This window comes from Nothobranchius furzeri, chromosome 3, assembly GCF_043380555.1.
Source record: "Nothobranchius furzeri strain GRZ-AD chromosome 3, NfurGRZ-RIMD1, whole genome shotgun sequence".
NCBI lineage: Eukaryota > Metazoa > Chordata > Actinopteri > Cyprinodontiformes > Nothobranchiidae > Nothobranchius > Nothobranchius furzeri.
Genome location: NC_091743.1, coordinates 48,688,902 through 48,715,711, shown reverse-complemented (window position 1 = coordinate 48,715,711; position 26,810 = coordinate 48,688,902). Strand labels below are relative to the sequence as shown.

General features: G+C 39.7%; 1 protein-coding gene across 3 annotated transcripts in view; it reads right to left on the bottom strand.

The window, feature by feature from the left end:
• Window positions 1-4,826: 4,826 nt before the first annotated feature.
• Window positions 4,827-26,810, bottom strand: part of arhgef25b (Rho guanine nucleotide exchange factor (GEF) 25b) — a 35,676-nt gene continuing 13,692 nt past the window's right edge. For 2 of the 3 annotated variants that reach the window (XM_015959754.3, XM_015959750.3), the window contains 15 exons: window positions 20,673-20,992; window positions 20,504-20,593; window positions 16,210-16,334; window positions 13,468-13,534; window positions 13,285-13,388; window positions 13,100-13,169; window positions 10,281-10,370; window positions 10,100-10,192; window positions 9,893-9,943; window positions 9,748-9,825; window positions 9,003-9,194; window positions 7,112-7,292; window positions 6,839-7,035; window positions 6,613-6,753; window positions 4,827-5,164 (listed from right to left, as the gene is read on the bottom strand). In XM_015959754.3, the coding sequence (XP_015815240.3) occupies window positions 5,060-5,164; window positions 6,613-6,753; window positions 6,839-7,035; window positions 7,112-7,292; window positions 9,003-9,194; window positions 9,748-9,825; window positions 9,893-9,943; window positions 10,100-10,192; window positions 10,281-10,370; window positions 13,100-13,169; window positions 13,285-13,388; window positions 13,468-13,534; window positions 16,210-16,334; window positions 20,504-20,593; window positions 20,673-20,945 (1,857 nt within the window). In that variant the 5' untranslated portion in view covers window positions 20,946-20,992 and the 3' untranslated portion in view covers window positions 4,827-5,059. Of the gene's footprint in view, window positions 5,165-5,299; window positions 5,361-6,612; window positions 6,754-6,838; window positions 7,036-7,111; window positions 7,293-9,002; window positions 9,195-9,747; window positions 9,826-9,892; window positions 9,944-10,099; window positions 10,193-10,280; window positions 10,371-13,099; window positions 13,170-13,284; window positions 13,389-13,467; window positions 13,535-16,209; window positions 16,335-20,503; window positions 20,594-20,672; window positions 20,993-26,810 lie in introns of all 3 variants that reach the window. The other variant, XM_070549866.1, reaches the window with a different exon arrangement.

Genomic DNA, 26,810 nt, shown 5'->3' with positions numbered 1-26,810 from the left:
CACTATACAGGCATAAATATAATTGAGGTTCAATGGTTTTCACTCAGTGAGCTGCAGTTCTTAATGGTTAAAGAACAAAGGCCCTCTTCCTGAGGGAGGAATGGTCACGGTTACATTGTTTCCATACAAGGGCGTGCTCTCCCTTTCCTCTTTTTTAAAGGATACAGTCCAACAAACACTCCTCAAGGTGCACATTTAAGCAGCTCTCAAGAGACAGAAGCTATTTCCCTCTAACTGCATCAATAAGTTGAAGCCTTTCCCCTAATTGTTATTTTAAAAATATGTGCAGGTCTCCCTCCGAATGCATGTACACCTCAATTAAATGTGAGCAGACTTCATCAACACAGACATTTTCTTTGGTTGTCAGTTCAGAGTGATGCAAAACCCTAATTTGCACTTGCAAAACACTTTTTTATGAATTCGGGCCCTGGTGGGGTAATAGATGAAGTGACACTGTTTTATTTTGACAAGATGGACTGTAGGTGGTACCGTTGAGTCCTTGTATGGATTCTTAACATGTCAAACAATGTTTAATATTCGTTATGAGCAAAAAGGTGCAGGAAGTTGTATTTATTTATTTAATCTTTTAATTCTTTGAGATATTTTTCTGTCTTGTAATTTATTTTTGTTTCATTGTGTTTACAAACAGCTGTACCAACATGAACATCAGACTTTTATTGGTCATGTTTTAAGTTTGACCAGTAATAGTGATTTTGTGATTGTTTTTGACAGACATGTTCATGTTTATTTTCTTGTTCTTTGACAGTGTCATTATCATGTGTTGTGTTGGCACAGAATTATATTACCCCTTCAGCCCTGATTCACTGAAGTCAATACTTTTATCATGACATTAGAAACAATTTTATTTTATTTGTCTGTGAAATAAAAACTCCTTTTCATTTATTTTGATGGGGCGTTTGAGGTGTGGACATAAAGATGCTCGTTACCTCTGCATTTCTTGTTTCTCTTGTTGTCCATCTCCTAAAAGTGTGTGAAAACCAAACACTCTTCATTTGCATTTGCATTATCAAACCTTAGCCCACCCGGGGACTACTTGGGATTCCACCAGAAGGTTGGTGAATGTGGCAGGAGCTGGGCTGCTGCCCCCATTACCCAGACCTGGAAAAGAGTAAAATGAGTACAAAAGAACAATAATTTTAATAATAATATTAATAAATATTCACAGCATTCATATTTAAATAAGAAAAATCAAGCAGCCTTGTTGTATGCAAAGGATGTTAAGTGAGCCAATGTGCATGCAAACAGGGTGTGACTCCATCCTTTCTGCACTGTAAATGAACAACAACCCTCTGGGACTGATTATGTCATACTATCTAAATTAAAAACAACGCCATTGGGGCCACAGAGATGCTTGTCTAGAAGGTTGAAGTGCTACAGGGTTTTTTCCCTTATTTATTTATGTATTATTTGTGCACACACACACACACACACACACACACACACACACACACACACACACACACACACACACACACACACACACACACACATATACACATATAAAATATTAAGTTAATTTAGCTACCGTATTATTAAACCAAATCTATCTAAATATGGTGGTTTAAATATTTGACTCTGAATAAAAGTAGAGCTTTTACTGAGATTCATTTATTTGTACCAACGACTTTCATCCAGTAGAGGGTAGTACACACTAAATGGTGACTTTTGAGTTCTGAAAGTAATAATCATAGGCATGAATACCTAGATGCTCCACTGGGCACTGGAGGGTGTAACAGCGTTGCCACCATTTTGGGTGGGTTCCACACGCTCCAACCCAACTGGAGTCAAGGCATTTTGGGCAACTATGCCCCTTAAGCATAATAAAATGTGTTTTTAGTTGGGCAAACACCTTTGTACAAATAAATGCACTGGGGGTAAATATAGGGCTTGGGATGGTGTCGCCATTACTGACATAGCTGCCGTGTTTACGGCCTCCGAGTCCTTACTTGTTGCTTGTTACTTCTGACAACAGAGCCCTCAGTCTCATTCTTGCAGCTTCATTTAACCTATTAGTCTTTTGATCAATTCTATTACGCAACTATGGTAAATCGTTGCTGTGTTGTGGGGTGCAACACGTGATCGCCAGGGAAAAAGGTGGAAAACGAGCAACTTTTCACCATTATCATCATGGCATAACCACAGAGATCACAGTTTCTAACATAACAAAGTCTTGTCGGCTCGCTTGGACCGCAGCTGTAAGGAGACCAAACATCACCTTCCAGAGTATTTTCATTCTGGTAAGTTACAGATGTATGTTTTTCTATTTTCTTCAACTGCGACATGCACAGACAACACGCACGTATTGGTAGGCTAGTGCGGGGTGCACTGACCCACAACACAACTTCTGCTGCCACGCTTCTTCTATGAGGTGAACATTTTTATAGTTTTACTAGAAAAGCCATCAAATGAAACGTTTACCTCTCATCCAGATGTAAACATACACTCACACCACAAACAAGTTGGCTGTAAATTGCAAGAGCAACAAGTTGTCGTCAGTGCTCCACGTTTTGGTCTTTCATACGGATCCAAACCATTTATAAGGCTGATTTTGTCCACATACCGGTCCCTGATGTCTCTATTTAACATATCCCTATATTCCACATCCTTTTTGGGATTCCAACATGCTGTTTAACCCCTTAGCATTCCCGCATCCCGCCCATGGGACAAAACCCCAGTGCGTTCATTAAATCTGGAAATTTAAGGGGTTAACACTTCCTTTCTCCCAAATCTGCTTCTTCTTTGCAACGTACTGTTTGTTTTTACAGTTTGTTTACATTTGTTAGGCCATCAGCATGTCTGCGCACATCTCAGAATGTGACGCATAATCTCACGTGTGATCCCAAGCTCGATAGGAACCCATCCAAGATGGCAGCCCGCTGCTACACAAGCTCCAATAGGCAGCGCCAGTCCACGGGGTCGAGTAACATAATTTTCCTACATTTTTACTCAAGTGGAACAAAGTGGTCATCAAAACATTACTCAAATAAGAGAAAAAAGTATTTGGTAAAAAAGGAAACTCATTTACTGAGTAGCTTTTTGATCTTAACAGCTGACTTAATTTGTTAAAATGATTTAATCAGAGGTTCAAAAGTGAATAATCTAAAAGTCAGAGCAGAGGTGAACTTACCAGGCAAAGGAACGTCTTGGGCCTCAACCACTTTAGAGGTGTCATGATGAACACACAAATATGTTTAAGATATTTTTTCATCCAAAATGTATTAACCCTGCCATTCTAGAAAAATACATCAAGCTACAGCTACAATAGACTGCTCCATGACCTCAGCAAGTGAATGACTGATGAGCAAGTTTGTCATCTGATTTGAAAGTTAATAATGAGAGGAAGTAAAAAAAAACATGCAAAAAGGAAATGAAGCTATTCAAAGGGTTCTGAGGAGTGAAAGAGGCAGGAAGAGAGTAAATATCTTACAGATTTTTCATAATGCTGCTGAGTAACAGTTACTGAAAGCAGCATTAACATTAATGGTTAGCACCAGAAGCTGCTGCCTGTGCTAGCGCTTTTTTCAGTTCAGAACAGAACAACAGTGGCAGGGGGGCCCGTGTCTTTGTTCGCCTTGAGCCCCCAAACTGCTCTGGTTATCCATCCGCTGGTGTAAATGTCCTCTAGATATTCTAAACTGAGGCCAAACACTTATTTACTATTAATGGGTGACGTTTGTCAGTTATACATATAGCTCCCATAACCTATGAGGACACCGCAGTGGGAACATCTTCACAAAAGCCAGAACATTAAAGGTGTGGTTGGCTGAAATACATTTTTTAATGATAATTTCTGATTCTAATCAGTCATTCTAAGTTTTTAATGCGGGCCGAACATGAAAGCAGTCTTCTACACCTATCTCCTGCACTAGCTTCTGATAGAAAATAGATGGTGAGATGCTAGGATTTGAAAATCCTCACGGATCTATGTAAATAATAATAATCTCTAAATTTGCATTTGATGGCCCTGCCCATCTGGGGTCGTGCTTTGTAAAAATGTTTTTGCAGTGAGGAGAGAGAGAAGAGTGTGTCTTTGTGGTAGTGACTTTTCAACATGACTGAACGTATTCTGTTAGCCAATCAGAAGCTAGGTGTGTGCATATCATTAATAATAATGAGCAGTCCAGCTGTTTTCAGCCCACCTCTGCACCAGCTAACTTCTGCATCTCAGAACAGGAGCATCGTAGATTTTTTTTTAAATGACTCATAAGGCAGTGATTCCCACTTGAGAACACTGCAAATGTATTGAATAAATGAACCACACCTTTAATTTGAAACAATGTGTTAACATCTTTACATCAGCTGTCAGCCAAAAAAGACACAGAGTGACTCTCATGAACTTTTATGATGGAGTAACATACATGTCATGTTTCAGCACACAAATACACAAGGGAACTTGTTCAAAATTCAAATATCTGAACATAATTTCTCTTCCAGTCTACACATAAGGACCCTACATAAGCACATTGTTATGATGTTTGATCTTTGTACCCCTTTTCTTCTTTCTGCTTGATCGTGCCACATGGTTTGTGTGCGTTTCAAATGTGTTTAGTCCAGATCAAACGCACAATGGAAGGGTTTAAATAATCTGGCAAATGGAAAACACAGCTCTCTGCTAATCTGCACGGGATAGACAGATGAGATCTGATCCAGAATGAAACTGCAAGTCACGATCACTGGAGTAATGAGCTCAGAAGGTTTCAGGGGGTTTCAGATGTTCTCAGAGGAGAATAACGTGAAACGGGTCCATGGAGACAATTTTGGCCATTTTATCAAAAACATCCAGTCAATTTTTTTTTTGTCAAAAAGTAGAGAAAAACAAATTCAAACAGCATGAAGCAACAGGACGTTTTTTTTCATCTCAGCATCTGGAAATGTTTGTTGATGAGCACATGGAATCTGTGTACACACACACTGTTATTCAAGCACATTCAAATGTTAACGTTACACAAAATCAAACACAGAAAGGCCTGCGACACAGTTAGTTGAAACACCGCAGCTTTGCTCACGTCTGCACAGAGTTGAATGGAGTCACCGAGGGTCAGTGCTGGTTGCTCTCCTCCAGCTGATCCAAGCTGTTGGGTCGGCGGGCTGCGTAAGGTGCGCCATCACAAAATGCGATAGTCTGGAAACTGGCTGTCACAACCTATGAGGAAACACACAATCCAGCAGTTACTTTCTTTGTTTAGTTTCTAGAAACATTTGTATGAAGCAAAATTTAAAGACTAAGTTCACTTGTTTTTTCAACACATTTGCAGTGATTTCTAATATAAATGAATACCTTGAGAGTGGATGTCTTTGTGAAAAGCTCTGGCGCTTCAGTTTCAGGAGCTAAAAGTGAGCTAGAGCAGAGGAGAGCAGAACACGGCAGGATTTGGAGTCTTGTTTCTTGATATTCTGGCATCTCGCCTCTGACTGGCTAACAGCAGTGCGACTACCACTGACTCTTTTTTGCTTCACAAAGTTGATTGGTCTCCACGAATAGCACAAGCCAGAAGGAATTCTGCTGTGTAGTGGAGTTGCTAATGCTATTGTTAGCTTCTACTAGCTGAGACTTTCTCTGTTCTCTCCGGGATGCTACATCAATAGCAACTTTCCTGGTAACAAGGCAAGATGGGAGAGTTCGTGAATGCCACTTTTTCAATGTGATGAAGATCTGTTTGGCTTTTCTAATCCGAGCGTCTCCCTGTCTATTTTCTATCGACAGTTAATGCAGGAAATAAGGTTGTAAGACTATTTTCACATTAAGCCTGAGTGAATATTCAAATTAAAATTAAAATAAAAAAGTAAAAAATAGTTTCTCAGTGAACTTGTTCTTTAAGCTGCATAAAAGTATTTATTTATTTATTTAATTAGATACACTAGAATAATTTTAACAGAAAAAAGGCACTTTGATCTTAACCTTGGTATGACAAGTTGACAGTCTGGTCAAAGGTATTCACCGTTTCTCCCAACTGAGCTTGTTTAAAGCGCTACCTACAGCAGGCCAGATAGTAAGTGTTGAGAACTTTTACACCAAAACTCACTTCAAAAGTTGTGAACTTTCTCTTTATAACAACTCTAACATGACGTGCTTAGAAAGATGTGGAGTCTAACTTGATCTGGGGAACCTCTGAATCAAACAGACCACATGAGGGCAGCAAAACAGGTTTTTTTCTGCTGATCAACAGAGTAGGAGCTAAGAGGACAAGAACAATTCTGTGGATTTAGGCCAGATCTGCAGCACTTATACTGTTTCCTTGGTGGAAGTGTTAGTACACAAGATAAAACACCAGGTTGGAGAGTTTCCCACAAACTGGATGGCTGAATAACACAAGCAACACATTAGGCTGAGCATGGTAAATCAACAGAGAAACAACAACAGGATATCTGACAAAGGCAGCTGGAGAGTTATTTCCTCTCAACATTAGTGACCGTGACAACAAACAGGCTGTACAGTTCTGCCTACGTGATCAACATCATTTTAAAACGTTATTTAAAAATTAACCATTCAGAAAAAGATAAGAGCTTTCACGAGAATTATTCGTGATTACTAAAGAAATTCAAGAGGTGTTTTCCTGGTGTTTAACAGGGTGACCTGGTCTACTGGTCTACCTTTTGGTGGTGGTGGGTGCAGGGTGACGCGGTGCTGAATGTGTCACAGCTTCGTTTCACCTCTGAGTACAAACTGAGCTGCTGTTGTGAGGAAAATGGAGGGTGAGTTGCTCGAAGTGACTCATCACTTGTATTGAAGTCCTTGAAAACAGAAAGAGAAAAGAGATGTGAGCTAGAGAGATACATGCCTGTGTAGAAATAGGATTATGGGTGTGTGCTGCATGACCTTTGAGGACTGGGTGAGCTGAGGCGAGTGCAGAGATGGCAGAGAATTGTTATGGGACAGCAGGCAGGGTTGGTGATGTCTCTGCATGGAGGGGTGCGATGACAGGCCAGGTGACGACACAGCTGGAGACTTTGTGCTCCTTCCTAAGCTGTTTGATGTGATTTCTCTTCGCTGGTACTCTATTGGGGACTGGAGGGCTGCAGCGGACAGGACGTCGTGTCACACCTTTTTAATAAATTACACATTTATTGTTGTAAAGTTCAGCTCTGGTACCATTTAGGAAGTTTCTCTGGGTCTCTAAGATCTGGACCACATCGTCGAACCAAGCTTGTTGTACTTCTGGAGAGACTGCATGCATAACAAAGCGTGTTACACTGCTGTCGGTTCCCCTGGAGGTCAGGACCAGACAACAAGGGTCTTCTTCAGAGGGGGTCTCCACACCCAAACAGCTAACCTGCAGGACACAAAGTGCTTATGTTGAACGCATCAGTACTTCAAAGTGTTCAACAGTTGTTTAATCTATACATCTGCAGTGGGCTATGGTAGGAATGAATGCCTTGCAAGTTGCACTGGGGGTGGGGCATAAGTGCCTGTATCAGCGCAGACAAGTCTGCTGCAGCAGAAGGTGGCAGCAGGATTTGGAGTCTTCTTTCTTGATACTTGGACATCTTGCCTTTGATTGGACGACAGCAACATGACTCTGCCACCATCTCTGTTTGCTCTGCGACATGGATGTTTTATCTCCTTAAACAACAGAGACCTGGATGTGTTCTGCTGTGTGGTGGAGTTGCTAATGCTAATGGTTAGCTTCTACTAGTCGAAATGCTCTCTGCTGTTTCCTGGACGTTAAACCAACAACAGCCGTCCTCATTCCCCTTCTTCACACTGGAAGCATCTACAGAGCGGAACGGCAGCAGAACGGTTTACTCGTGACTTTTGATGCGGTCCAGTACATACAGGAGAACCTTGGTTGCAGAACGGCTTCCTCGCTGTGCTCCTTGCTTAACTCGCAAGATCACAAAATCTCTCGAGTTTATGCCATCTGCCATTAAACAAAATAGATCCACTTTCAGGATTAAAGGCATGAAAAACACACCCCTGCACTTCTGGTGTAAATAAGTCGTCACTTGTACTGACGCAATCTACATAGATATGAATTTGCATCTCTGCAATAGTCTTTTATTTTGAAAATTACCAGGGGTTTTCCACTGAAATTAGAGGCCGACCGATCTATTAAAATTTTCTGTCGGCCATCGGCCGAAATTATTTTTAAAAGCCGATAAAATAAATAAATAAATAAATAAATAAATAAATAAAACAACAAATGTTAAATTATATATATATATATATATATATATATATATATATATATATATATATATATATATCAGGCACCTGTGTGGCCAACTGCCACCAACTATAATGAAGAAAGGACCCGAAGGACCCCAACACACCATTCTTTTAAATATTTTGAGTTAGTTTTATATTTGAAGTTCAATAAGTATTGAGAGATTTACTGACTTATTTAATTTATATTGCACACAGTGAGTGTTACGTTGTCCTTCACAATTAATGTGCTGCTAAAACGTGTATAAATCGGCCATAATAATCGGCTTTAGATATCGGCCATCGGCGACAAAAATTCTTTAAAAATTGGTAACGGCCTTAAAAAAACATATCGGTCGGCCTCTAACTGAAACCGTATGTGATTTCCTGTCTAGCCCTATGTTAACTGCGGAAATTGATGCCTCCCAGAAGCAGCTCATGGCAAAAATAGAACCCGATCCTACATTTAGTGGCGCGGAGTGCCACTTCTGGGATGCGCCCGAAAATTTCCATGTTGCGACTGGACTGAATCACCTTCATAGACTTTGTGGGATTCCAATTCGAAGCAGTGACGTTCTGCTGCCGTTCTACCTCGCCGATGCTTCCAGTGTGAAGTAGGGGTCAGTTCAAGCAACCACTCAACGTAGATCTGCCAAGCATTTCAAACCCTACCCTCTATCTTCCAGAAGCTAATGCAGCAGATAGGTGTAGGAGGCTATTTTCATGTTCAGCCTGCATGAAACATTCAGAGTTACTGATCATTTAAAAAAATAATCAGTAAAAAAAATTGTTTTGGAAAATCATGAAAATATATTTATTAACACCAAGTTTCTCTTACCTTGATGCTGTTTTTAAAAGTGTACCCTGGCAAAGGGATCCCTTTTTTCTTCTCAAGTGGCTCACTGAAAATGACGAGCTGCTCAAACAGAAACACCCTCCTCTCCCTGGCTTTGGACAGGATGCTGCTATCCTGCTCACTCACGGAGAAGGTGTCCTGCTGGAGAAGCTTCCCTTGAGCTGTGATTTTTCCCTGATTCAAAAAGTAGACCACAAACTCCATCAAATTATTGCATCCGACGTGTGATGAACAATTAACCCTCCCACTGTCTTCATGGGTGAGCCCGCCAGGAAAGTTGACATTGAGCAGGGTTGATAGTTTATCCCTTGAGGTCCACATGACAGGGGTGAGGTGGTGCTCACTCCTCACCCCTGCCACGTGGACCTCAAGGAATAAACCATCAATCCTGCTCAATGGTCAACTTTCCTGGCGGGGTCACCCATGAAGACAGTAGGAGGGTTAAATATCATTATCGATTATGAAATATGGTTCTTCACCAGTATGATTTCACACAATCCAATACTGCATAATTCAGTGGGTCATGACAGGATGTAACATGATACAATGTGATGTGACACAATACAATAAGCTATGATAATGTTGGGAAATGTAGTTTCAGACTCATAACTCTCCCAGTAGCCCATAGCAAACATAGCCTCAATACAAATAATAATCAACCACAATGGCTTGTTGCATAATTCTTAATGTGTGTTTAAATATCACACACAAAAAAAAGGATAAATACCTCAAAGCCTTGCAGCCTGCTTACATTCATCATATCATTACAGCGTTTTGGCACAAAGCACATCACCTCCACAGCTTTCTGAAAGATGAAATCGAATCAGCACAACAAAAATAAAAATAAAATATGGAAAAGTCTGGGTTCATACCTGGAGCTCTTCAACGTTCCTCCCAGCTTTGCTGTAATATTTTAAGAAGTCCTGAAGATGCCATAGAGATACATTTTTTATATAAAAAAAAATTGTTTTTATTTAAATTATGCTTTTACTCACAAAAAAATCCGACACAACTAATTCTCATTAAAAAGCGAATGAAAGCCTGTAGAAGCATGTGAACATTGTTTTAGTGTGACAAACCTTCAGGAGTAGCTGATACTTCATGATCCTCTGGACGGGTTTGATCAGGAGATCATTGAGCTGCAGCCTGTGACCCAGCTGCTGCCTGAGATCCTGAAGCACAAGGTGATGGGTTTAGTTAGATAAACTAAAAAAAAAATAGAATAAAGAGTCAGAACAAACAATCATGTTAGCTTCTCACCTCAAAGTAAGTCTCAATGTATTCTGAGACAACAAATTCTGACTTGGGTTTGTTCTGGCAGTAAACGACGTACATGTGAAGTCGTCGTTCCTGCATGTTCAACAAAGAGAGATGTGTGAAATCAAAGGGGAACTAGGCAGTTTTAGCTTGCTTTTAGCACCTCCTAGTGTCCGTTTGTAGAATCAAAAACAAAACGTACAGTATCTCCTCTTAGTGAGTTAATCTTAACACCTGAATCTAACTGTTGAAGAAGAAGAAACAATCTTTTCTTTTCTCAAGATAAAAATCACGAGGCGCTTCACAAAAACAAAAAATTTAAAATACAAAAAATAATTTTTAAAATGATTACAAATATGTTTATAATAAGCAAAAATAGACAATTGTGATTAAAAATGTAAAGAAAGAAAGAGAGAGTTAATAGGAAAGAGGGAAATCAGTGGATCCTGAGGAAGGTGAAGCAGGTAAGGAGAGCAGAATAAGGAGAGAGTGGTGACGCAAAAGCCTGAACAAGTGAGTCTTCAGCTGCTTTTTAAAGGAGACCACTGAGTCCACTGATCTCAGGCTCAGGGGGAGAGAGTTCCAGAGTCTGGGGGCCACAGCAGCAAATGATCTGTCACCTTTGGTCTTTAGCCTGGTGCTGCACAACCAGTAGGCTTTGGTCACTGGACCTCAGGGACCTGCTGGGGGTGTAGGGACTAAGATCACCAATGTAAGATGGTGCTTGCCCATGTAAGGCTCTAAAGACCAGAACCAGGATCTTGAAATGAATCCTGAAGTTGACTGGCAGCCAGTGAAGCTGGAGGAGAAGCGGGGTGATGTGGGTGTGCTTGGAGGACTTGGTCAGAAGCCGATCACAGGCTCTCTGAACCACCTGTAGACGTTCAGGGAGGTTTTGCTCAGACACATGAAAAGAGAGTTACAGTAGTCTAAGCGTGAGGAGATGAAGGTGTGGAGAACAGTCTCAAGTTCAGAGCGGGACAGAATGGGACTCAGCTTAGCAACGTTCCTGAGATGGAAGAAGGAAGAGCGAGCAAGAGAACTGACATGAGAATCCAGGGTGAGAGCTGGGTCAAAGGTCACGCCAAGATTCCTGACAGAAGGTTTGGCGTGAGAAGAAAGCTGACCAAGACAGTCTCTGACTTTGGGAACCAGCTTGTCTGGGGCACAGAAGAGGATCTCAGAAATGTCTCCTCAGCCTTCATAAGTGTCTACAGGAGTGATTGAAGTTAAAGCTAAAGTCCCTTTAATCATCACACACTGGTGAAATTCTTCTCCGCATTTGACCCATCGCTGTGGGGACGGTGAGCTGCAGCTGTGGCCGCACTCGGGAACTATTTATTACCAATAGGCCACTGAGAAAGTCATCACTAAATGAAACGAATCAGCTGTATCCATGATCTAAAACATGCTGGAACCAGACTGCAGCGCCAGGTATGTTGGCTCAATTTTCTCTAAGTCCCAAAGAGCGGCCTGCCAGTCTTAAGTTGAAAGCAGAACATTCTGGCCACAAGGGCGATAGGGGCTGGGTGGCCTTTCATTATAGCTTCTTTCTGGAGTATTTCTCTTATCAGATGGCACCATCTAGTGGCTGACAAGCATATCACACAAAAAATCTGTTGCTTTGTTTGTTTAAGATCGCAACTTCACATTTCTGTTTATTTATGTGATTCTGTAGCCGATAAACAGAGCTAAAACACGTTGTTTTACGAGTATTATTCTCATGTCATGTTGTGTTCTCATATATTTATATTTTAGAGACTAACTTGTCCGTGAAAAGTTCATCAACTCTGCATCAGCCGAGGTATTCCTTAAACTTGAAGCCCGTAAGCGGTAGTCTAATGCTATTGGTTAATTCTGGTCGGCGCTCAGTTTCCTATTGCACAGAGCTCTGCTGGGCAGGGGGCGTGCTTAGCAAAAAAAAAAAAAAGACGTATTGTTTACATTTTATCACAGTACATGATGAGATTATCACTTTTACGGATTCCTGAAAAATCATACATCATTTCTGAAAGGGGAATACTCCGGAAAACAGCTTTAGCCCAGCACAAAGTCAGTTTTGCACATGCTGGCTCAAGAAAACGATTTAAAAATGTGAAAAAGTTGCAAAATATCCCTTTAACAAAGGATTTGTTTTGTGTCAGTATGTTAGTTTGTGCATGAGGGAAAAGACACAGAAAGAGAGTTTTCTAAAGCACCTTGGACCTCAGTTTCCTCCCTCTTGGTTGTGTGTCAGACCAGGAAATTGGTTTATTAAACAGATTCAGGGCTGGGAAGGAAATATTTTATTAGCTGTGGTTTAATCAGACATGCACGGTAATAAAAGTGGGAATAGGAGTGTGATAGCTGCTCTCTCTCTCTCACACATTGTATCCTTTTCTGTCTTTTTTGTTTTACAACACAAACTTACTTCCTTGTGTGTTTCCATTAAACTTTATCCGTTTGGCCATCTTTTGATGTGACTCAGTAAAAGTGCGTGTAGTAAATGATGCACATGTTCAGAATGAGACAACAAAATGAGGAAAACTCTGAAAAGCTTTGATGCAGCCACGTGTATTACCACACACACAGCTTGATGTCTGTAGAGCTTCTTTAACTCTTATTGCAGTTTTTAGGAGCTTTTTAACCAAACCAGTGTGATCATTGGACCTGCTTATTCTGCAGCTGTACCTCCAGAAAGAAGATCATAAACAAACATCTGGAAGGAGGCAGGCTAAAGCTTTCACACAAAGGAACTGATTGGATTTTTATTCAGAGAACATGCAGTGAAACAAGAGCCCAGCTTCTGATCTCCATTTGAGTGATTTGTTTGAAAGACTCACATGTTTGATAAATAGCTTAGCTAGGCTGTCTGGATCATCCACACTTTTTTCCAGTTCTCCCAGAAAAAAACTGCAAGACAAAAAGCAGAGCGCAACCAAATCTGCTGTCAGACATGAAACGAGCTGACCCATCGTGAAACACTGGGAGGTCTGTAACATGAAAACGAACGGTCAAAGGAGCTCACTCTTTATGCCAGTCGTAGATCTGGTGGATGTTACCAAACACAATTCTGTCCTTCCCTTTCATGTCCTCTGGAGCTCCCTGATTGGCCATTGCGGTCATGTAGCCCTAAACAAAACAAACATCTCACCAATCAGCTCAGGGTGGTCTAAATGGGACGGAAAAATCCATTTTCATGTCGACTCACCTGGACGATGAGACCAAGGTCTTCAACATACAGCCTCTCTGTTTCTATCAGCTCTGCCAGGACATATCTGAGAGAAAAGATAAGGCTATCATGGTCTGGAAATTGCCTTGTTATGGTTCTACAAGCCCCCAAGGCTTCATAACACAAGCAGTCATCCACCCATTCACACGCTGGTGATGATGTGAAGACTTCAGAACATTAAGCTTCATTCTTTTATGCCTTTTTACCTCTAAAGCTTCTGTTTATATTGGGTGCCATTTGTAAAGTCAAACAGTTATAATTTAACAGCAGTTATTTTGGTTTTTTAATATCATAAGTGATTAAAAATAAAAGTTAATTATTCTAAGTCATATTTTCACCATGTTATTCGTACAATTAAAAATGTTAAAGTTTCCAACTAAATATTTACTCAGCAAGCAAATATTTAATTTTGAGTCACGTATTTATTTTACAAACTAAATATTTAGGTCAGACCTAAATATTTAGTTAGCGAAGTAAACATGATTAACTAAATATTTAGTTTACTAACTAAATATTTAGATTGCAAAATAAATATTTTATTTATTAACTAAATATTTAGTTTATAAACTAAATATTTAGCTTCAAATTAAATATTATTTTTTTAAATAAATATTTAGATCCAAGCTAAAAATTTACTTGGGAGCTAAGCATTTAGTTTGCAAAATCAATATTTAGATTTATCCCTCAAAAATATTTTGCTGGAATATTTTGCTAGGATCAAAATATTTATTTGGGAAAATAAATATTTAGTTTGTAAACTAAATATTTAGTTCAGTTCAGTTCATTTATTTATAAAGCACTTTAAAACACCCAGCACAGGAACAAAGTGCTGTACAGAAAATACATTAAAACAATAGAATAAACAGAAAGTAGCAAAGAGAAATAAATAAAACACAGGAGACATAAAATTAAAACAGCCCAATAATAAGAAAAAAAAACTAGATAAAAACAGCATTGAAACACACAAAAACAGCTAAAATAAGTCAAAACAACAAAAAAAAAAAAAGTAACCGACATCTCACATGGTGTCAAATGAAAGGGTAAAGAGGTGTGTTTTCAAGAGTGACTTAAAAACAGGTAAGGAACTGGCCTTATCTCTAAAGGAAGCTCATTCCACAGTTTAGGAGCTGCTACAGCAAAGTCGCGATCTCCTCTAAGTTTACGCCCAGTCCTGGGTTCATTCAGGAGCAGCTGATCAGCTGACCTGAGAGAGCGGGAGGGTGTGTAAGGCCAGACAGGACAGAGAGATAAGAAGGTGCAAGGCCATGGAGACATTTAAAAGCAAACAAAAGAATTTTAAAATGAATCCTAAAAGAAATGGGCAGCCAGTGAAGTGAAGCTAAAACAGGGGAAATGAGCTCAAACTTTGGAGAGCCAGTTAAAAGACGGGCTGCGGCATTTTGCACCCTCTGTAGATGACTAATATAAGATGCACTGACCCCAATATAGAGTGCGTTACAGTAATCCAGCTGAGTGGTAACAAAGGGGTGGATCACTGTCTTGAAGTGCTGCCGTGAAAGAATTTGCTTTATTTTCGCCAGCTGCCTGAGGTGAAAGAAGCTAGATTTTACCACCGCCCTAATCTGATATTCAAACGTCAGATCACAGTCCACTTTGACCCCCAGGTTTGTGACAGTTGGCTTAACAAACTGGGCCAGGGAATCAACATACACATTGGGGGTCTCAGTAGGACTACCAAAAATCATCACCTCAGTCTTTTTATCATTGAATTTTAAAAAATTAATAGACATCCAAGCCTTTATGTCATCAAGACACTGAAGTAATGGCTGTATGCGGTATCCGCCTTGTTTCTGAAGAGGGACATAGATCTGACAGTCGTCAGCATACAAGTGGAAAGCAATGCCATGCTTACTCAGTATAGACCCGAGAGGAAGAAGAAACAAAGAGAAGAGGAGAGGGCCAAGAACTGAGCCCTGCGGGACACCACACAAGAGAGGAGCAGAGGACGACACATAGTCACCGAGACTGACACAAAATGTTCGCCCTGCCAAGTAGGACCTGAACCATTCGAGAGCTAAATATTTAAGTATAAAAATAAATGTTCTCTTGCTAACTAAATATTTAGTTGGCAACTTTAAAGAGCAAGTAACACCTAAATTAACTTTCTTTTTGCTGATAACCTGTATAGATCAGTGTCTAATGGTGCTGTACACATGTGTAATCATTAGTGTGGCAGTTTAGTGCAATTTATTTCAATGTAATATTTCAGTCCGCCATGAAATGTGGATGAAAGCAGTCTCCACCCATACACTGACTCCCACTTTAACATTTATAAATGTATGTATAACATTGTGAAATTATGACATTGAAAAATGAACTCCCATTATTTTTCTTTTATGATAGGCTGAATAACCAAAAAACTTCTGTTAAATTATGACTGTTTATCTTTACATATGGTATCCCACATAGTTAGGACACTCACTCTGCTTTAAATTATTCTTTTTTGCCCCAACCTCAAATCAGCAAAACACATGAGCTAAAAACAACATTTCAGCTTCAGCTCAGGTAATTTTTTGTCAGCTCTCAGCATTCAAACAGTATTTCTGCTACAAAATAATAATAAAAAATAACCTAGTTATCTCTCCATCTTTAAACCTTTAAAGGTTGTAAAAAGAGAGCAACGTGAGGCACAGAGTGTTTTTATTAAGAACTAGCACAATAAATGCACTATTGTGTTTTCCTTTAGCACCCAACACTCACAAGCTCTTCTCCAAGGCCATGTTTCTGTCCTCATCACTGTCCACTGCAGAGCACTGACTGGCTGAGTCCTCAGCCGGTGTACGGCCGTCCTCTCCATGATGAGGGTTGGGGCTGACTATCTGAATCTGAAACACATAAATCCACCATTTTGCATGTTGTACAAAAGAGGTCAGAGAGGGGTCAAGCTGTAATGTGGTGCTCTCATTATTGCTGCAATATATAAATTTGCTTTATTCAGACATTTATTACTAAATAATGTAAACAACACTAACACCCAGTATCCACTGGTTGGTTTTAATAAAAATTGGGTAAAATAAAATGTTTCCATGCTTCTTTATTTTCTCTAATTTGACCACCTAAATTTCAGGCACCAGTATTTTTTGCTTTGAAAGACTTTTCCTTCAGTTACATGCTGAGTTTCCAAATCATGAGTGTTATTTAGAACTCTTTCTTAAATTAGTAAATGAAATATTTTCCAATTTGTTTTTTTTTTACTATGTTTTATAAATGTAACAAAGTCCTTTCAGTCTCATTTTATACAAGTGGAAATTGAACCAGCTAACCTTATTTTATTTTTCTAATGTTTAACACTTGACTGTGGTGAGCACGATGTTCTCTCACTGATCAGAGTTTTGATGTGTCGCTTCAGACATTCAACAATAGTGTCGGTTACAGTGGGTCAGCAATAATTAGAAAGCGATATTTGGGTCGTTTCAGTCTTATTTACTTTATATTGTAATGCTTTTATCCCAAATTAGTAAAAAATGCAGAAAGGTAAAAAATAAAAATAATAATAATGTTTCTTGTTGTGATTCAGCAGCATTCATGACTGTAGCCATTCAGATGATTAATCTTAACACACACACACACACACACACACACACACACACACACACACACACACACACACACACACACACACACACACACACACACACACACACACACATGAATCAGTGTTCTATTTGCAGCATCTCCAAACACTTATCTAAGAGTAAGGACTTTTACTTTGTGAGCTGCAGAAGAAACAACTGTACAGTTTGTCAAGTCATGTCACAGATAAGTAACTGACCCTGGATCAGAGTTACATAACAAAAACCACTCCCCACCTAAAAGCTCCACAATCTAATGTAAAATGGACCATAATAATCCTCTTGACATACTTTAGTCCCAACACATTTTGTCCTCAGGACTCTAATACCTCTGTAGGATGGGTGTGTATTTGTAGGTCAGTGCTTTAAGTTTATTCTTTATCCAGAATCATCCCTCTGCTTCCTCTATTTCTGATTTTAAATGCTCACGTCTCAACACAGCAGGCATCCTTCCAGTAGACACATGTGTCTTGCCCGTGTATGTCTGATCTCTGAACTGTGTGTACTGAAACTCTAATTTCCCCCTGGGATTAATAAAGTATCTTTGATTTGATTTGATTTGAATCAGTTTTCCTTTGTCTCTAATGAGAAACGGTCATGTTTAAAAGGCTTAAATGTTACTTTGAAAACATGTTTTTCTTTCTTGCGGACTTCTAAAGTATTATCCAAAAGGAATTTCAAGAAAAAACATTTTACAAATTATAATATGGTTGGTTTTTTTTTGTCCCCTGTGAGTTTGACCAGCTGAAACCAATCTGATGTTTTAGCAAGAAAATCAGTGCAGTAAGCTGAAACATCCATTCGCCCCAAGATAAAAACAGGAAACAGATCACAGTTTATGCCATTTTTCTTTAGCTGTTTTACAAAACTTCACATGGACTGTTTGAAAGATTTATCGTGCAGTAGTTTGGGACCAAATCAAAGCTGTTTCTAGTGCCTATCTGAGCATTTACTTTCATTACAAACGCAAGAACAATGTAAACAATCAGCACGAAGGTGGGCCACATTATTATTGCTGCATGAGCTTGTGAAATTAATTTGTCCTAAAGGGATACATAGATTAAAGATGAGCTCATTCATAATGCTATTCTGTAAGAGTTAAAAATGACTTTAACTTTTTCAAAATTCCTACTCCTGGTGTAAACATTACAAACGTGACCCTGTCACCACAGAAAACATCTAACATCCCCAAGGCCCCATGTGTGAAATCCACTGAAATCATGGTGAAAAAATGCGACGCTTTAGCGCCACGCAGTTCAGAGAAAGTATTGCAGCTACGGTGGCTCACTCATGAGTTTGACTGTATAACCAATTTCCAAACTGTGTAGCCAGCTCAGTGACCTAGTGGTAGAGTGTCCGCCCTGAGACTGGGAGATCAGGGTCCGATTCCTGGTCGGGTCATACCAAAGACTTTGAAAAAATGGGACCCAATGCCTCCCTGCTTGACACTCAGCATTACGGGTTGGATTGGGGGGTTAAACCACCAAATGGTTCCCAAGCACGGCTGTGTCTGCAGCTCACCGCTCCCCCTGGGGATGGGTCAAAATCGGAGAACAAATTTCGCACACACATCAGTGTGTGTGACAACTAATGGGACTTTAACTTTAACTAATCCACACAAAGCTTCAAACAAGCTACTCGACCTCTTTAAAAAAAGCATTTATAATTATGACTGTTTTATCTACCAGTTCTGAAGGAAGCAAGCTAGTTTTGTTCTTGAAGCGTTCACGATTCACACGTGGAGGAGGGGTGACGTCAGCCGGGAGGTCAGGTGTTGTGAGAAATTGTGTTCCCCTGAAATATTCTGTCCCCCGTGTCGGGAGATGCACTTCTGGCTATTTTCACAACATTTGTGATAAACTTTTACAGGAAAACGATGTAATGTAATGTAATAATGTTATGCTTGTAATTTTTTTATCTGTAATTCCTCCTAAAACCATAAAAAAGATACAGTAAAACCATTCTTCACTTTTTTGCAGCAAGCTTATTTATCATTTTTGAAAGTTATGTAAAAAGATGTAATCTCACTCAGTTTAACCATCTTTTTTTGAGGAAGTTTAGTCCTCATAATGGACAATAAGTTCTGTGAAATTGGAAATATTTGCTCTTGATTGCCTAAGGGAAACAGAATATTTCAGGAGAACATAATTTCCCACAACACCCGTTTCACGTGGATCACGGTGCCTCGATGTAAACAAACTGGCTGCTTATATGGATATGGACCGATCACTGGCTGATCTTAACTACGATCTTAACTACGGTTGGTGAAGGAGTGTTGTTGAGCTGGAGACACGCTGTAAACAATGCTGACTATCCACCAGCTAATTGTGGCTCACGGCTGGGATGGTGGAGATGGGCGACATGAGCTACTGAGCTACTAGTTAGCCATGGCTAGAGCCGGGGAGACGCGGTGTATGCTCTAAACTCCCACGGATTACCAGCAAAAGGAGACTCAAGTCTAAAGGTAACATTTGAGAAGAAGAAGCGTCTCTGTAACGTGTGGAGAACTACATCATCTTTAGTAGAGTGTTGTGATAAAGTAGGCTAAGCAATGCTGCTTTAGCCACTGGCTAGCGCATGAGCGCTGGAGCGTGTTGGGCGAGAAGGCAGGCTGCGGGAAGAGAGGAGACTTGAGTAGAAAGACTTTGGAATGGACACGTTGGGACAGAGTCGGGAGTTCTGGTACTAGGAAAATACAATTGAACAACTTGAGGTGAGTTTGGGAGTCAGAGACACTAATCGGAGGCTAGGGTCCAGCTAACAGCGGTGGGGATCTGAACATATGCTGCTTCCTTGTGTTGGACATGATGACGAGCTGACAAATTTTATGTATCTTTTGATTTAATTGTTTTTTTATTCAAACTAACAAATACAGCAACAGTGTAGCTATTCTTTTCTATTTCTTAGTTGAAGTAGCAGACTCCATGCTTCCAGGGCGCACTGCTGCCCTCTGCTGGTTCTTTCTGGTTACAGTCATAGTCCAAACGGGTAACGTGGAGCTCGTAAGTCCCTAAACAGCTACTGTATTTTAAGATGGCGGATGACCATGGAGCATCGACCACAGTTTATGTATATAAAAATTTATAATTTCAAGTTGAGCGGAGTATTTAGAATTGATGTTGGTGAGAAATATTAGTGAAAAAGGACAAGTTTTTGAACTGGAAACACAGGATTTGATAGTAAACTGGAAAAATATTACACACTGGGCCTTTAAAAGCATTCCCTTCATCCTACTTCATTTTTGACAACCATCTATTTTATATGGATCTTCACCTTTATGTATTCTTGTTTTTAACTGCAGACGTTAGAATATACCAAACTAAAACTAAATCTGTTGTTTATTCTGTTATTCTTTTTGAAATTACCTCTGGACTGTGAATACCAACAGAGTTTGTGTTAAGAAAATAAAGAAAATAAAGCACCAGACTCTGTGGGTTTCTGCTTTGCAGGTCACATAAGTCTCCCTGTGGAGTCTCCAGCGAAGGTGTTGAAGCCGTTGGACTTTTCCACTCCTGCAAAAAAAAAAAAAACATGCAGCATTAAATTCAAGTCCACCTGCTGTGTTTCTCTGTTTGTGCCACAAAGTCTCACCGTGTTTTCAGATGACAGATTGGTGTCTTTGTTCATTTCCAGAGACTTCTGCTGAACCCCACTGTTGGGTGGAGATGATGGCGCTTCCTTTTCATCCGATGTGAACATCTGCTTCTCGGCTTTAGCCGCTCCACCTCTGGGATCAGAGCTCAGCTTTCGGACGGGGTTGGTAAGCCATTTCTTCAGGGCGCTGACGGGGTGCCGGGATCCTCCAGATGAGGAGTGTGAGCAGGGGCTGGTGCTGCCTGAGGCCTGGTGGGGCATGGATCCCATTGATGGGGTGGTGCTGCCTTCGCTTCCTGCCGCAGAGTAGGACTCAGCTGCAGGGATGAAAGAGAGGGACATGTTCATTAGCTGATTGGGGGGTGTATATATATCCTCATATAATACATCACAACCAGATTTGTACAGGAAACTTTCCTGTTCTAAACCCACAGGTACTGGACCTGCTGTGGTCCCAAAACATATGCACATAAACACAATTCTGTTCTCAGGAGGAAAGTCTGTCATAAAGATACTTTTCATAAGTTTCTGTCAACATTTATGACAATTACAGCAAACTGACAACAAACAGACTATTTAAAACATTTTGGAACCAGTTGTTCTCTGCTTAGTTGAGAGGAGATGTGTACATCTGGGGTGGTTACAGTAAGAAGTATTCGGTCTAGCGTTTGCTCCTGACGAAGGCGTACGCTGTACAGTGTGTTCTCGAGAAGAAGAATGGGAAAATGAAAAATATAAAGGTGGAAATTATATAATGGGTGGGAATTGGATTTTAAAGAAGTAGCCACAGAGAAACTTTCCAAAGGACTGAACAAGACCAATCTTATTAATACCAGAGTCTTTCTGTTCAGAAATAAAATAACTTTTGCACAGTGTTGTATGCAACAGAAATAACCAATAAATGGTGTTTACTATTCCAGGTTTCTAATAATAACCACTGTACACAGTTTAGCTGAAGCTAACGTGGAAGTAAAATTGGTTTAAGTGTTTGCTTGTTTTTGTAGTTGTTTACTGAACTAATGACGTTTTTGTTCAACTTTGTCAGATCTGCTGATGTTAATCCCTCTGTTTAAATCAAACCTCACATTTTTGTTCCTGGCACCAATTAGTTGGGCTTTGGTCCAGGTTGCTTCCTCACAGGGGAGCCATTTCACCGTTGGCAACTCCCTAACTTTAACACAGCAATACTTCAATAAAACAGTGAGGCAGTGGTTCAAAATGATCTTGGTTCATACATAAAAAGCAGAGAATGTTACAAGCACAAAATCATAAACCGGTGTCGGTACAGGATCGGCTCGGGGTCCTTCGACTGCCGATGACGTCAAAGTAGTTGATTGGCTGAACAAGAAGCTTACGGAAGTGACGTTATCACATTATGATTTTGATTGGTCAGAACAAATTTGCGGTTGTAGTCCTGTAGTCCCAAAAATCAACACTTTTTGGAGAAAATATGTTTGAATTTCTAAAGGAAATGTAAAATATAAGCAAATGATAAACGGTGACCCTCAAAAGCTCTTGATGTTGATGAAACGGGGCAAAATAAAATATAAGAACTTCATTGAAAGACACCAAGCAATATTTGAGTCAAAGAATGTATTTAGATAACAACTAAGGAAATATACAGACGAACTCCACATTAATACAAACAGATGTGGCTTCACATATAAGAACTGTTCTATTTTTTTGTCAGTCCGATGTTGGTTTTATGCAGAGTCACATTCTTTACAAAACAAAAATAATATGGTGTTTTATTAGCAAATTACAATTATAAAGAAAACATTTAGGTGTTAACAAACAATAATTTAACTAAACTGCTGATGTCTTTCCAAAATGTATGTGTGAAAGCCGAGTAGAGTTGCAGTAATGTGACGTCACTGGCAGTCGAAGGACCCCGAGCAGATCCTGCACGACACCGGACCGTTTTAGGCCTTATATAACTGTGGATCTGTATGCGTCACAAATCATGAACAAGATACAAAAACAATCTAAAATCAGTCAAAACTAGTCTGGTTGTGGAATAAAATCATCAAAAGTCAGATAGGAACCTAGCAGATATCACACTAATAATTCAACAGTTCTGTGTTGCATATTTTAGTCTTTTAGCTCTTTTTTGTGAAGCTGTCATTCTTTGTTAGCACAATTCTTAAGACACCACAGGAAAACTGGGCCAATCATTGCGGAGATGAAGTCCAGAAAATAACCACGTGTCATTGTTCTGTTACCATTGTTCCCTTAGAATAAATGTATGAGTTAGTGACATGTCAGGATGAAAGTATCAGAAGTATAAGAAACAGGCAAATCAACATCCATAATATTAGAACCACTAAAAATATCTGATTAAATCAGCTTCCCATCTCAAGCCTGTCACACTGATTACAATTTGTGTCACTTTCTAAAAGAAAACAGGTTTGATAGTTTCAAAAGGCAACAAACCCTCTTTTACACGTATTTAACAAGAAAATGTCAGGAAAGCAAAAACCGTCTCACCCTCTTCCTGTCTATCTGATGAAAACTCAAGTATGACGCATGCAAAAAACACTCCGAATGAATTAGATGTAAAATGAAAATGTAATGTAAAAATGTTTGTTTTAAAGAGAATCTCCTCTGAGTTGAGTGACTGAACTTGTCGTGATGATTTGTGACAGTTGTGTGACGTTGTAACTTCCAAGAAGAAGCACTACCTGGAAGTCAGGGAGAATCTGGAGAGTGCAAACATGCATTATGCCCCAGACATCACCTAAACACTCGGTTACAGCTACACTATACAGTAAAACACGTTTTCTGCAGTCAAATCTGCTTTAGAGGTAGTCTAATAGTTTGTAGTTTATACAGCCCATACAGATTGTGGATGGATGCTGGTTCAGGGAGCTCAGGCAACACAAACACAAAAGCAGGTGAAAGTAAATAAAAACAAATGTCAGAAATTGCCATACTTCCTCACATTTCGTCCGGCCAGTAAAAAGGCTTCAGTTTTCTGGATTTTTTATGGTTCAAATCCTCTCAGAATCACTGCAGCAGCTAATTTTACATCCCCAACCCCCCCAAAAACTAGCAACTAAAAAAAAAATCATTCTTTCATTCTAGCTTCTCATTCTAGAAGTTCTACTTGGATGATGTTGTTGTGTCAAAAACAACTTGGAGGCAATTACCAGCTGAGATTATTTACTTTTGGAGTGTCGCTTTGAGCAGCAAGATGAATCAGCTCTGAACATTATTTTGTTTTTGTCACCAACAGGGTTTAAAGTATGAGTGCTGATGGATGATAAAGTCATTATATATAATTCTTCTGATTAAAAACACAAGAGGATGTTAAATATTCAAAATAATGTGAGCTAATTAAATCTGTTGTGACAACTTAAGGACTGCATGATTTATCCAACGACTCCCACAGCAGCTTAGGTTAATTTTAACATTTGTAATTGAACATATCACATAATCTTATAACGGAGGCAATCATTTAGTGCAAACACAAACCAAAGAGTTGTTTTCTTTCTTTAAAAACTCACAAGTCAACTAGGAAGTAGGCTTCTGCTTGCAGCCTCTAAAAGAGCAGCTAACACTCCCCCGCTTTCAGAAAGAGGGTCTCACCTCGATTTACTCTTAACTCGGAGTCTGTTGTGCAAAGCTACCTCCCTCACATCCTGCAAAGTTAAATATAAACCTGACTTCCTTTTTACGTCTTTGAAAGCTTAGAAAGTTCATACACAATGAAACATTTAATAACATGTTAAGGCTACAATGGGACATTTGAAAAATAAATTAGCTTAAAACATTTTTTTCATGCTTTTCAACAACGTTCTAACATGGTATAGCTATGTATGTAATGCAGAGATAAAAAAAAATAATAAAGTGGTTCTCTCGTATTTGTCTAAAAACCTCCACCAATAACACGTTTCAAACCGAAAGCAGCCATTGGGTCATCCTGTTGGTCTTGTCGAATCGCCACACTTCTGCTCATCCCTGTTCCTCCACTCATTACACACTTACATACAGTATTTACATATTCTGGTGTGAGAGGTTCTCCACTCAATGACATCAGAGAAGGAGAAACAGCCGGCTGCTACCACTTTCAGCTTTAGAAAAACACCATTTGAAGTCACGGACAACAAAAAACTTTGGACATGGTGACTGGTGTTCAGCACTATATTGTTTCCTGTGTTCCGTGATTGCGTTTTTGCATTCAAAACCTAGCTTGTTTACAGATTCGCCATAACAGCTTTAATCAGAATCAGCTTAATTGTCACTGAACCAATAAAATTATTTGGGTCTGTTTTGCTCCACATCGTTTCTGTTCTACAGTAAACTAAAACAGCTCAGCAGCAGATATTCCACTCCACTCCTCAATTTGGCATATTTCATGACTATTTAAATCATGCTGAATCTTTAATATATTTTTCAAGTAGAAATAATTCATAACTGATTACTCTTTAATGATTTACATGTGCAAGACCTTTAAAATGGGGTTGTTTGTCAAATTCTCAGTAAAAAGCCCTTTCTTCTGCCTAAGGCAATCAGAATTCTTCCTGTCTGTTGGAAACGTCATTTTGTTTTTTAATCTCACGGCAAATTTATTTTAAATGCTACTGGGATTTAGCCAAGCCCCCACAATATGGCTCAAAAATTGAAACAATCCTGGAAGTTCCAAAAATTGCAGTTCCACCCTCATCCGCTGGGGGCTGGTGTCAGAAACGAGCAAATCCTCATTGACTCCCATGTTAAAAATACCAATTTCACAGCAGAAATAAACATGTTTACAGCCTGGTACCAAAACATGTTTTTGGTTTAAATGATCTAGTTTACACTCATGACAACTCTGAGGGGGTGAATTTTTTTCTCACTCTTCTGTTAAAGTGTATTAAAAGCCTAAAATTCTGTATAATTGAGCATCAGACCCACGTGACCACAGAGCTAGCTCCGTGGAAAGGCCTCAGTAGAGCCTCGGTCTTGCTTGGAAACTGCTCTGGGATTTTGAGTCTCTTTGTTTGTGTATTCTTTTTTGGATGTTTTTTGTGCAATTGTTGGACAAAATGACTTGCTGTGGCATTAATTGCACTAATAGAGCATCCAAGGAGTCTCCACTTCATTTTTTTCGGTAAGTAAAATTATATTTATATATTTTAGGTCACTGCCGAGCTGAGCTTAGATTTTAACATGTACTGTTTAACCATGAAATTTAAATGTAATAGGGTTAAACCCAGTGCATTTAACATAATGCTGCACTTTAGAAAATAGGTTGAAATATAACATGTTGGTGGAGCTGGGTTCCGACTATCGGCTTGTGGAGCTCTCGGGAGACCTCTGTTTTCCACCCGTTTCTCCCCTCCCTGCAGCTCAGCGCATCTCTGTCTGATCGCGGCTGCCGGCTTGTGGAGCTCTGGGATAGAAACCTTTCCACCCAGTTTTACCCAATGGTCAGCCCAGCGTATCTCTGACTCAGAAGCTCTGGTGTTGTGCACAGTTAACTCCGGTTGTAGCTAGGTTGCTACCTCCGTTAGCTTAGCTCCCACCTCCGCGTTAGCTTTGGGTTAGCTTCAGGTTAGCTTGTAGCTAGTTTGACCGGGTGTCGTCAGTTGATCCCAGCCTTACAGCCCCACCCTCAGCTCCACCTGTCTTCCCTTTTGTGGAATTGTCTGGGCTTGACGGAACCTGTGACACGGTCAAAATGGCGGTGGTGGCCACCTCCCATTTGGCCTCAAAAACGTGTTATTGGAGTCCATGGAAATGAATTGTCCAGTATATATGTCGATGGATTTAGTTTATATTCCAGCCAAACGCATCATGACCTGAAACTGTAACATGTTGTTTACATATCGTGTAATTTTGTGAGTATTCTGTAACACGGGAGCGAAACTGCTGGCAGCTCTTTGAAACTGATTTCTGTTTCTAAAGGTGCTCATATGCCTTCATTATCGGTACCAAGTAAAAAGACAAACCTATCAAAAGATCAGTGAGTGGAAGGAGAATCGGGTCTTTATAGGATGGAGATCAGAGAGCAGGAGGAGAGCCTCATAAAAAACAGCAGCTGAAAAATCAAATGAAACAAAATGAGCAAAAACAGGACATAAAACAGTAAATAACTATAAGAACCACACAATGTGGATCATGGTCTTTTTGTTCAGACGAACTCATCCTCAC